Raw genomic sequence first — 12,685 nt, forward strand, 5'->3', positions numbered from 1 at the left:
AAAGAGCCTTTTGGGGGACCATGGGTAAGTTTTCTCCAAGTTAGAATATCTGAATATAGTTTTATGTAATGCTTAATATCATCAGTTACCTGACAGGAATAAATTCAAATATCAATGCACAGTAATACACAACCAAACAAAGGAGGCGGGCGTGGGGGTGGGGTAGTCAACCAAAGCCACTGTTGGCAAAGACATCGAATGACAGATTCCTGTAGAGTTGGTGAGGATAGAAATGGATAAGACCACTTCAGAAGACTGGCACTCATTAGTAAAAATGCTAGTGGACATACAGCCTAAGACCCAGTATGTCCATCTTAGAAAAAAGAAATACATCCACCCATGACACATGCAGCATTGTTAGAGGCTCCAAACAGAAATGAGTAGCAAATGGAAAGTGGATTTTAAAGAGTTGCTCATTCAATGAACAGTGGACTACTACTATAACATTTACAAAAGGACAAACAGGGCTGAGGACATGGCTCAGTAAATAAAGCATCTGCTGCTGAAGTGTGAGGGCCAGTTCAAATCCCCAGAAACCACGTGAATGCTGTGTGGACATCGCTTCCTGCCCACCTGTAGTTCTAGCAGTCAGAAGGCACAGATAGGATCCCCTGGGGCAAGCTGGCTAGCATTGGTGAGCTCTGAGGTCAGTTCAGGAGACCCGGCCTAGAGAAGAAAGTAAAGAGTAATGAAGACTCCTTACACTAACCATGGGCCTCCGCAGACATACAAGATCATACAAACATGCACACATGCAAACACAACTGCATAGACATAGGCAAATATGTACAAACCACCACACATAATAAAAGAAAAAACCTTGAAAAAGAAAATGGAAATCTAAACATGGTCCAAATTTCAAATTACCTTTTTTTAATTTCCTTTTATTTTTACTTTCTATTCTTCTCTCATATATAGGTCCCAACTGCAGACTCTCCTCCCTCCACTCCTCCCAGTCCTCCACTCCCTCTTCGCCTCTCCCTCAGATCCATTCTTCTTCAGTTTCCTTTCAGAAAAGAGCAGGCCTCCCAGGGCTCTCAGCTGAACTTGGCATAAGATGCAGTATGATTAGGCACAATCCTTCACAGCAAGGCTGAACGAGGCAACCCAATAGGAGGAAGAGGGTGAGCAGACAAAGAGTCAAAGACATCCCACTCCCACTGTGAGGAGTCCCACAGAAACCCCAAGCTAACAACGATAACATGTACGCAGAGGACCTAGTGTGGATCCAGGCAGGCTGTGTCTGCTGCTTCAGTCTGTGCGCCCTATGAACTCTGCTTAGTTGATGTTTGTGAGTCGTATGTGTTTTCCTGGTGTACTTGACCCCTTTGGCTCCTACAATTCTTCATCTCCCTCTTCTGTGGGGTACCCTGAGCTTCCCCTAATGTTTGGCTGTGGGTCTCTGTGTCTGCTCCCTCTTCCCCAAATAATCTTATTTTGGCTCTTATTTATATTGTAATGGAGTGACTGGCAGTCAAATATATCTTCATAGTAACTTTAGTACACACACTACATGATAATAAAATTTGAAAGTATCTCACTAGAAACTGGCATCTATCAAACTGCTGACCAAGCCCCTGACGTCGCTGCCTCTTTTGCCCACCAGTTAAACTCTACTTGGCTAAGTGTTTTTGAAATCCGTAAGTATCACTTATTTCTGCTCAAACACTTCCTACATTAAAACTGCTTAGAATAAGTTTGTTTTTAATTAACCCAACAAGTATATAAAAATATAAGTAAGTGAATGACTGCAGGAAATTATGAGCTCTAGGGAATTGCATTAAATTATAAAGTCATGAAGGAAAAATAACTGCTGGTCTTCTTAGAAATGTCCCCTGGGGACCAGAGTCATTACAAGATCCCCTACAATTACTGAAGGTCATGCCTCTATCCCCACCTTCACAAGATTAGAATCGCCACAGCCCTTCTATACTTAGAGAAAGAAGATGTCAGGGGCATCCCTGCTTACACACTGAAGGCCTAAAATCAGCCATAGGCCTAAAATCAGCAACAGGCCGTTCATACATCTATACTAACACTAAGTCTTGGGTCTCTGTGGATAAACACTGAAACATATGGCTATAAGCTATTGTAAACAGGCAGTTTTTGTGGAAATTTACCAGCCTGAGTAGTCATAGACCTTGTAAATAGGTAGCCTTGGTGGATAATACCAACTTAGATAAGGACAAGTGAATCATAGGCAGAGTCATAGTGACCTGTCCCCTGAACCTTCACCCAGCCGATACCCTATTCTGAAAGATATCTGTACTCCCCCTGAACACCCACACTCCAGTGTCATCCCCTTCCCCACATCCTACCTTTTTGTGTTTATAACCCCTGTGTGAATAAGTAAAAATTACGATTTGATTTAAAAAAAAAAAGAAGAAAATATCACTCACCTCTTGAAAGAAAGAAAGAAAGAAAGAAAGAAAGAAAGAAAGAAAGGAAGGAAAGAAGGAAGGAAAGAAGGAAAGAAGGAAAGAAGGAAAGAAGGAAAGAAGGAAAGAAGGAAAGAAGGAAAGAAGGAAAGAAAGAAAGAAAGAAAGAAAGAAAGAAAGAAAGAAAGAAAGAAAGAAAGAAAGAAAGAAAGAAAGGCAGGCAGAGAGAATGTCATATGGAGATTGAATTATATTGTCAAGCAACAACCGGACTTGCCAATGGCCATTTGCAGCTAGGTAGGAACATAGACTGGAGATTCTCCCCAACTGCCCTCTCCCCTCCCCCCAGAAGACTCCGTCCTCTAACATCCTGCTGTAAGACTCCCTACCTCCAGAACTTCAAACTAGGAACAGTGACTTTCAATTGTTTCAGTTGTGTGAAGCTGTTTGTGAATGAGCAGCAAACAGAAATGGGAGAAACACATTTCTATGTTATTATACATTCTTCACTGGGTGGACATAGTGTCAGTAACCCTATCTGGGATGTCATTTAGCGATGATAAATAGCATATTTCATCATTTCTACCATTTGGGGCTATTCTCTTCAACTAAATTTTGTGATGTTAAATGACTGGGCCAAAAAAAAAAGAAAAAAAGAAAAAGAAACATCCCCTGGGAGGAACAGAATACACAGATATGTATAGGATGAATGGCATATATGCACACATGCATGGGATGGACATTCTGGTCAATGCTGGGTTCCTCTGGGGAAAACAAATATCCAGAGAAGGGACTCAGGCTTACCAAAGGAGGAGCCCACTTTTATTTAGAAAACAATTCATTTTTCCAGAAAATTAAAAAATATTCAGGGTAAGACTGTGTATAGTAAAATCAAGAGGCATGTGTGTACACAAGTCACAGGGTCATAGTAAAAAGCAGACAGTGAGATACAATAAGAATTCTGTCAAAGGAGAGGGAGGGATAACAGAAAAGCAAACACTTATCAAAGCTTCGAAAAGATAAAGGCTAAGTCTTGGCCTCTTGGCTTCCTTTGGACAGTGTTGCATCTCACTCCCTCTCTTGCAGTGTTCTTTAAAATTATAAGCTTAAAAGACAATCTTACTGTAAGCATATCATGCACATGCTACTAAAGGATGAAATTAAAGCAAGGCGTCTTCTGTAAAGCAAATAGATTTATTATGCACTTCATGTACATCGGGATGTTTTCGCATAATATAATACAAGGAATAAAATAAAACTTTACACTGTGAAATTTAATGTACATTTTAGGTTATTTACACACCCCACTTAGAGCGAACAACAGAAAAAAAGCATTTGTCTGAAACTACATTTGCAGAAAGTGTTGACGGAGGGCATTAAGCAAACCAAACAGTTGCACAGCCAAACAGCGGGAGGACTTGTTCCAGTCTCTTAAGTACTGGACTGGTTTTGGTTGAGGATCTGGTAGGGGTGGAGGAGAATGGAACAAAAGGTATTTGCTGTACACCACAGGGCGCTAGATTCTGGTCCTCTTTTCCCCCCGACTTTCCTGGATCCCTTCAGATGCTTACTTCTCTGACGTTTTACCACTTGTAATACCAGGGACACTGACTTTTGGGAAGGAGTTTAAAGGGACACTACAAGAAAATGTTATAAACACATGATGTTCTAAACAGTTGATTTACAAAATTTAAATATTGAAATTTCAAAAATAGCCATTTGTTACTTTTTTTTTTAATTTGTGGGACCGTTTCTTATCTCTGTAATAGAGCAGAAGTCACTGTTTTTCCCAGTTGTGGTCCTATCCCCACCCCTACTCCAAAATGAACAAGTACAGCAAGCAGGCTGGCTGCAGCACCCTGGTCAACCTGGTTCTCATCAGAAGCCATTTTTGTTCTACTATGAATCATAATTAATAATAAAAAAAAAGAAAAAAAGAAAAAAAAACACCCCAAGGAATACTTATGAGAACCCTCTTTCCAACAGGTCCTTCCCTGCCGTCTGTCCCACACGCATACAGATGGACACAAGACACTTGGAAAACACAAATCCCTAATGTTTTGTCTTTTCCCTTTGGTCACAAGGTGCAACTCTGTAAAAGTAATAAAATTAAATAAATATGATCTTAATAATTCAAGGTGAATAGAAAACCTGGCAGCTTTTGGGTTATCTTTCTTTTTAAAAAAAAAATACACCTAATAAGAAGTCAGAGGCTCCTCTTCTATGGTAATTGTGTGTAAGTGTGTGACGAGTCACAGTGGTTCCAGTAATGGGGTGTGATCACACTTATCAACAGATTCAGAAACACTTTTAAGGCTGCCTTCCAAGAGTACTGTTAAGTGTCACTAATCAATGTCCCATAGGGACAAGAATTCAATCCTTGAAACATTCACATTTGACTTGTCAGTATTAACCGCCTCATCACCTTAAATCTGAGTGAGTTCATCAGCTGTCCCTCATCCTGGTTATGACTGACAGATGACACACAGGAAATGAGTTTGGCTGACACTGAAAAACACAAGGCAAGGGAAAGCTTCCACAAAGACTCAATTGAGAAACACTCATGGCAAGCAGTTACACATCTGAGTGTCCACAGGCAACACTCCTTGTGCCCCTCCACACGCAATGGCCGTCACTGGCCTCTCACTATAACATTCCAAGGTTCTCAGTAGTAGCAATGGTTTTGTGCTCAATTTCCAAATTCTCTTTCCCCATTTCCCCTTAGCAACTGCACGTGGAGAGCACAGATTCCCCAGGGCTGGGAGATGAACAGTACTCACCCAAGGACCAAACAGTCCTTGGCTTCTGAAACCATCCTGCCAAATGCTTGCACGATCCATCTAAGCTGCTCCACCCTATGTGCAATTGTGCAAAGAAGAAAACAGGAAAGAGTATGTGGCTAGAAAAGTGCAGGCCCATCACTTCCATCAAATAACAAAAACGTGTGCTGTGACTGATGGCGAGTGGTATCACTTGTGATAGACTGTACATCCGTACATTCAAGAACATCCATCCCACCGAGCCATTCACATGTACCCAATTGGTTCTGACTGGGGCTAATGTGATCATGCAGTAACTGGCAAGTGGAAACAGCTCAGAGCAGTGAGCATTCAATTACAATGATAGATTACATTTCATTTAGCTGGAGGAGTTGAAGGCAGCCGGTGAATGATTCAGGGAACAGAGCGAGTCATCCTTAGCTGGACCTGGAGCCTCAGGCTGACATGCCCCCAGGCACTGGCTGCTCTGTCCCTGAGAATGTCCAAGCTTCAGGAATGATGGTCCATAGACTTGCAGGTGGGATGACAGGCAGGTGGAGATGGCTCAGAGCCACTGTGAATGTACAGAGTGGCTGCAGTTGGAGTGGCTGGCGTGTGCCTGCACTGACACATTCAGCCTAACACAGACGGTCCTTGACTGGGAAGATGGAGATTTTAAACTACCCGAGTGACTCTCTACACCACCAGAATTGATCCCTGTGGAAAATTCATCACAAAGTCATTTTTCACCTCCATGTGGCATCAACACAGATGCTCGATTTTATCCAATGCTGAAGGTTAGCGGACAGAAAACAGTTGCAAGAATTGCTTTATTGAGTAACATCTATTAAATACACAAGAACCAGGCACACCAGACAATGCGATGGGACTGAGTACACATCACAATGCAGGAAACAATAAATACGGAACACTGCCTTTGTGGACACCTGACTGTGGCACATGCATGTTTACCAAATGGGAAAATACTCAGAACCGGGTTTGGCTGTACGGAGGATCTGCAGTTTGCATCTGCACTTATCCGCTGTGGTGGAGACTGCTTCAGCATGGGGCTATGCTGAGAAGGTCAGCCTTGCTGGGTAGGCACATGACAGTAAGTCAGGACACAGTACTGCGGGAGTCACAGTCTCAGCAGCATGGCCGCGGGCGTCTGGCTTCCATCTGGCAGCTGAACGGCTGTTCCAACCACAATGCCTTCTGTTTCATACAACTAGAAACGAAAAAATAAAAAATAAAATAATTTCTATACTTTTCATATGACAGTTTTAAGACCTTATAAAAGAATATATTATCCACTTACTAGTCATGCATTTTGGCATGTAAAGAACAATTTCAATACATACACAAATATTCATTATTCTCGCAACATTGACCTTATATCGTATTTTTAGTATCTGACATAGATGCAGTCTTTTGCTTTTACAAGAGCTCTTGGGAGTTTAGGGGTCATACCACCAGAACCAAGAATTTGGAGAAGTATTCTTGAATGACCTTGGATTGGCCATCCATCCACCCTTATAGAAAGGTGTTTAGTTTTAGAAGATATATTTAATGATAATTCATCTATCAATGTTTTAAACTGTATCACCAAAACAAGATGAACAAGAGATGTAGATGCTAGCTTGCCTGAGTGTGACTGTCACCAGAAGTCAGGTGTCTACAAAGTCACTGTACTTTAGACAAGATGCTTAATGAAATCTTCAGTTTATTCCTAACATGGAAAATGCCTCTCAGGGAGCACCCAGAGTGTAGACATGAGCACCTGCTACTTCTCCACCTACTTCCACCTATGCAGTGAAGCCTCCCTTGAGGTGAGGATAGAAACATTATTTAATATGAAATATTAATGATCCGAACATAATATATGCTATCTTTATTTTGCCCCTAAATATGTAAATAAGTAAATATGATAAACCCATACCCTTCACCATGGTCCACAACTGTGTATATTACATGCCAACACTACAGATTTTTGGAAGAGTCATCATAATAAAACTTGATTACTAATTTAAATCCATGATCTGTTTCTGGGAGAAACATAGAATTAATATGTAGCAACTACCCACTAGGTACAGCTCAGTGCTTCAAAACCAAACACTGAATACTTAGAAAACCACTCTGACTTCCATCAGAAATATCTCGATAAAATGGTATGATAATACAGGATAAAACTCTTAATTTAGGATTAATAAATGATATATTGATCTGTTCATCTACTTATCCAATACATTTTTACTGAAAGAGTGCCATAGGTTTTACTGAAAGAGTGAAGACCTGATGAACACAGCATCAAATACAAACACATCCCATTCAGTCTAACATTCTGAGGGGGAAAGGGAGAGGAGATAAAGAACAGATTAAGCATCTATGTATGTATGCATGTATGTATGTATCATCTACTGCATATCAGCTGTCACCCATCGTCTCTGTCTCTACCAATCTATCATCTATGTCTATTAGTTATCGACATATCACATATCTATCAGACATCTACTGTCCATTACCTATTAGCGATCCTATCATTGATCTGTGCGTTGGTGTATAGATCTGTCGATCCTGTGTCACATAAGTGCTTTGGATAGGTGCTGGGGTTTGGAGAACTCACACTGAACCGAGCGCTGGGATGAGCTCCATGAATACACACTGAGGGAGGTGACAGAAGGGCCTTGAGAGCACCAGGCGGGGCATTTTAAAGAAGAGGAGTAACAGTTTGGCTGCTTTACGCTTTGCCCTGCATTCTTACCTCTCACAAGGGTGTTTCCTTCTTGTAGTTGAAGCTGGGGTCAGAGCCCTCAATCTGGAGCTTCAGGGCTTGTTTAAGGTTCAGCTCTGTCTCTGAGGGGGGGAAGCCCTCCAGCACCTCCTGATGCCCTCGCTCCTGCACGGTTCGAGGGACAGAGACCCTGCCCAGGAACACCTGGTTGCTCTGCAGATGGTAATTGGGGTTGGTCATTATCCCATTCCTCCTCTTCTGCTCACCGCTCTGCTGGTGGATGAGAAACTGTGGCTGGGCACGGTTGCTGTCCTGAGATGAAGGGACTACAATTTTACACTGAGATTCAGCTGGAGTCTGTTTAGGTGGGCTACTCCCAGACTTGGCAACAGGTCCTCTTTTGTCAAACTGAGTCATTTCATACTCTAGAACCTTTGGCTGTGAGGAATTATTTTGCTTAGCTTTCTTCCCAGCTGACCCAGACTTGCTGGAGTTTTCTGACTTGCCTCCTTTACTTGATTTTGTGGACTTCAGACTTGGTTTCACCTGGCTCCATTCAAACTCACTACTGGGAGAATTATGGCTGTGTCCTAAGGACTGGGTTGTGGAAGAGGGGGACACAACTGACTGCCTGCTCCTGCTTCGAGGCAGTGAGTGCTGTTGGATTTGCTCTGTGAACGACAGGCTATGGAAACTGTCAATGGGCACCGTCTGAGCCGTGGCTGTGGAGGACGTTGTTCTCAGAGATGAATTTTTTGAGCTTTTCAGAGAATTGTTGGACAGAGATGACTTTTGCCGATCCACAGTGGAGTCTGGAGACTCTGAAGGAGAGCTGAAGGCATGAGCTGGCCCATTGGGCAAGCCCCGGAGGGAAGGCTGCAGATCCCCTCCACCGGTACCACCAGAACTGTTGGACCTGATGGTCAGAGACTGCATCTTGGACGGTGCCGACTGTGGAGGTTTCTGCTCCATCGTGTGCACAGGGGAAGGGGAGCAGCCATTCAGACTGGAAGCACCGTATTTTTCTAACAACTTAATGATCTGAGAATGCCCGTTTTTGGCTGCCACCCTCATGGCAGTGCGTCCAAATTGGTCGGCATGATTGGGATCAGCACCGTGCTCCAGCAAAACCTGTACTACGTCCACATGTCCCTCCTGGGCTGCGATGCAGAGGGCTGTGGCTCCTTGGTTGCATGTGTGGTCCACCACAGCGCCATGCTCTATCAGGAGCTGGACCACTTTGACATGGCCCTGCCAGGCCGCAGACTGCAAGGCCGAGCGCTTCTCATTATCTGCCGCATTGACATCGGCATGGCAGGCAATAAGTACTCGCACCATCTCCACGTGACCCTGCCAGCAGGAGACGTGCAGCGCTGTCCTTCCCTCTGCATCACTGGCCTCCACGTTTGCACCATTTTCCAAAAAATACTCGGCCATTGTAAGCTGGTTTTCTAAGGCCAATATGTAAAGCGTGGGCCGCCCATCGGCATCTTTGTAGTTCACATCAGCCCCATGACTAAAGAGTAACTCTACGATGTCCCGGTGTCCTTCCAGGGCTGCAACACGTAATGCATTTCTCCCATCATAGCCTCTCTGATCAATGTTGGATTTGTTCTCCAGCAGGATCTGGACACAATCATAATGGCCCTCTTGGGAGGCCAAAATGAAGGGGATGCGCCCATCATTGTCAATCTCATTTGTTCTAGCACCTTGTTCAATGAGAGCTTCACATATTAACCTGTGACCCTCAAAAGCTGCCATATGTAGCGGCGTCCAGCCAGCATCATCTCGGTGGCTTTCATCCAAGCCTCTGTCCAGGAGAGTGCGCACCACCTCCACGTTCCCCTGTGCTGAAGCTATGCTGAGAACTGTCCGGCCTTCGCTGTCGATGCTGTCCACGGCTGCGCCCCAGAACAGAAGCGTGTTGACCACAGAAGCATGCCCCATGGAAGCTGCAGCCAGAAGGGGTGTCCGTCCATTGTTATCAGTGTGATCGACATCTGCTCCTCCTTCTAGAAGCAGGTCCACCACGTCCACATGACCTTCATAGGCAGCTACCAGCAGGGGGGTCATGCCATCTTTGTCACAGTGATCTACCTCAGCCCCTCGATCAATCAGGAGGCTCACGACTGATGCGTGCCCTTTGCTTGCAGGCACACAGAGCGCAGCCACGGAGAGAGCGGTTCTGCCATCCACGTCCTCGTGGTTTACCTCTGCGCCGTGGTCCAGCAGGTGCTCTACGATCTCTCTGTGGCCCATATATGCTGCAGCTATGAGTGCAGTCCTCCCTTCATTGTCAGCTTTGTTGACCTCGGCACCATGTTGTAGCAGGTTCAGGACAATGTCCTCGTGGCCACCCCAGGCTGCTGCACGCAGAGCAGTCCGGCTGTCTGCATCTGCACAGTCTACCTTTACGCCAGCGTAAAGCAGGGCCGACACCACCTCGGTGTGGCCCCCCCAAGCAGCAGACCTCAGTGCTGTCCAACCGTCCTGATCTGTGTGATTAATGTTGGCGCCACAGCCAATTAGACAGTTAACCACCTTTGTGTGCCCTTGTCTAGCAGCTAGAGTGAGTGGCGTGTGTCCATGGGTGTCTTCGATCTCTAAATCAGCTCCCCTGGAGACAAGCAAATTCACAACATCCAGACTGCCACTGTATGCGGCATTGGCCAGCAGAGTTCTCCCATTGGAATCACACTGATTGACAGAAGCTCCATTATCCAGTAAAGTCCGAATGGAGTCCTCTCTCTCCAGGGCTTGTCGGACAATGCAGGACGTGCGATCATCCTCGCTGTTGACATGAGCCCCAGCTCGGATCAGCAGCTGCAGCACCTCTTGCTCCTTGGGTATCAAGGTGGACAGGGAGTCTTTGACTGGGGTACCATTCCATATCATCCACAAAGCCAGTTCAGCTGGCTCTAGCTGCAAGTTTGAATTAATCAAGTGCAAGGCAAATTCTTGTGCTTCCAGTGGGGTCAGGTTCCGGGCCTGGCAGGTGTAGCTCATGGCCAGCATCCTGTGCCCTTCTGCAGCGTTACACAGGTATTTCTGGGTGCAGTGTTTCACATCCAAGAGCCACTCGGCAAAGCTGTGGTGAAACAGGATCTTGGTGCTGCCCAACCCATCCACCAAGAGCTTGGAGAGGACATCTAGCTTGCGCTGAAAGTCTTCCAAGGTTAGAGACATATTTTTGGTCCACACGGCATGGTATAATTCTGTCATGGTCAGGGGCCGGCAGGCAGCAAGGATCACGTTCAGAATTGGCTGAACTTTGGCAAACTGTTTTCGGACAAAAAGTCTCTGGCAGAGCCAGAGGTAGAGACCATTCAGGGTTCCTGGGATGTCACGGATCTCCCGAAGCATGATGAAATTCTCTACAACTCCATCCAGCACACGCTCCAGGTACAAGAAGCACCCACTGCTCTTGATGTGCAGCTGGTTCAGTGTCTCAGCCGTCTCCTTGGTGAGGTGCTGCCGGAGTGCCTCCTCTTGATCCAGGCGGTGGAGGATGTACTGCTGTACGTCCTTGACGATATACGCCTTCCGAAGGTCATCCAAACTGATCTTCCGGAACCCTGCGGAAGATGACCCAGTTGAGTAAGTAGGGTAGAGGTGGGCATATGTATGAAGAAAGTGAGCCAATACAAATAGCCTGACTCATGGGTTAACACTAACAAGAGAATCTACCCAGACCTGCTAGTATGCAAAGCAGTTTGCATATAAAAACACAAAAGGCAAAGCGATGATTTCGTTTTCCTACCAACAAATGTGGCTACTATCTGTTCTTGCAGTGTGGTGCCCATTTCAACTCCTTTGCAAGAAGCACTAAGTGGAGACAAGACATATCCAGCTGTGGAAGTACTCTGTGAAGATATATACATATATATATGTATCTGAGCATCAAATTTGTGACAGACAAACAGGACTGTTTTTACACAAGTACTAGCTCTTTCCACCCATCATCCACTTGACCTTGCCTTAGGTTTAATGTGAGTGGTTTATATCCAAACAGAAGACCAGTCACACTATAATACACTGCTTTATGATATCAAATTAAAATAATTAAATCTCAGACTGTCAAGAAATAACTGGAACTAATTAAGATGCAAATTGCTAAATTATGTTTGTAAAACTCTAGCACTGTAAAAATAAAGCCATTTACTAAAAATGTCAACCAAAGCTAAAGAATGTACCAGTGGTGGCTACTCTTAAGTTCTTCAAAGAAGACTATGCCAGGATCTTCCAGAGGGACATTAGTATACAGAGCTAGAAATACGTTCCAGAATCAGTCACAAGCAGGGCAAAGCATGACTGTAGGCAAAGCTTTTAGAGAAAAGACACACTCCAGAAAGAACCATGGGGGCTGTGACAACAGCAGGTACAAAAATCTATGCTTCTTCTAGAGGTTCTGAGTTCAATTCCCAGCAACCACATGGTGGCTCACAACCATCTGCTATGGGAGCTGATGAGAGCAATGGCAAATACATAAAATTAAAAAAAAAATCAATAGTTTGGGCTGGAGAGATGGCTCAGTGATTAAGAGCACTGACTGCTCTTACAAAGGTCTTGAGTTCAATTCCCAGCAACCACATAGTGGCTCACAATCATCTGTAATGGGATCCAATCCCCTCCTTCTGGTGTGTCTGAAGACAGCAACAGTGTGTGTACTCATCATATACATAAAATAAAAAAATAAAATCTTTAAAGAAAAATCTATGCTTGATGGAGATAATGAGCAAAAGGCGGGTCACACAGGGCTTACTGAGCGTGGGTAAGTCAAAGGGGACCCCAACACCTGCCTGATACCACTGGAGACA

The 12,685-nt window shown here is 44.5% G+C and overlaps 1 protein-coding gene across 1 annotated transcript in view; it reads right to left on the reverse strand.

Moving 5' to 3' along the window:
- Nucleotides 1-3,551: 3,551 nt before the first annotated feature.
- Nucleotides 3,552-12,685, reverse strand: part of Ankrd50 (ankyrin repeat domain 50) — a 35,197-nt gene continuing 26,063 nt past the window's right edge. The window contains exons 4-5 of the mRNA XM_028764049.1: nt 7,899-11,443; nt 3,552-6,365 (exon numbers count right to left, since the gene is read on the reverse strand). Of these exons, the coding sequence (XP_028619882.1) occupies nt 7,902-11,443 (3,542 nt within the window). The 3' untranslated portion in view covers nt 3,552-6,365; nt 7,899-7,901. The remainder of the gene's footprint in view (nt 6,366-7,898; nt 11,444-12,685) is intronic.

Source organism: Grammomys surdaster, unplaced genomic scaffold, assembly GCF_004785775.1.
Source record: "Grammomys surdaster isolate TR1022 unplaced genomic scaffold, NIH_TR_1.0 62, whole genome shotgun sequence".
In the NCBI taxonomy this organism is placed as follows: domain Eukaryota; kingdom Metazoa; phylum Chordata; class Mammalia; order Rodentia; family Muridae; genus Grammomys; species Grammomys surdaster.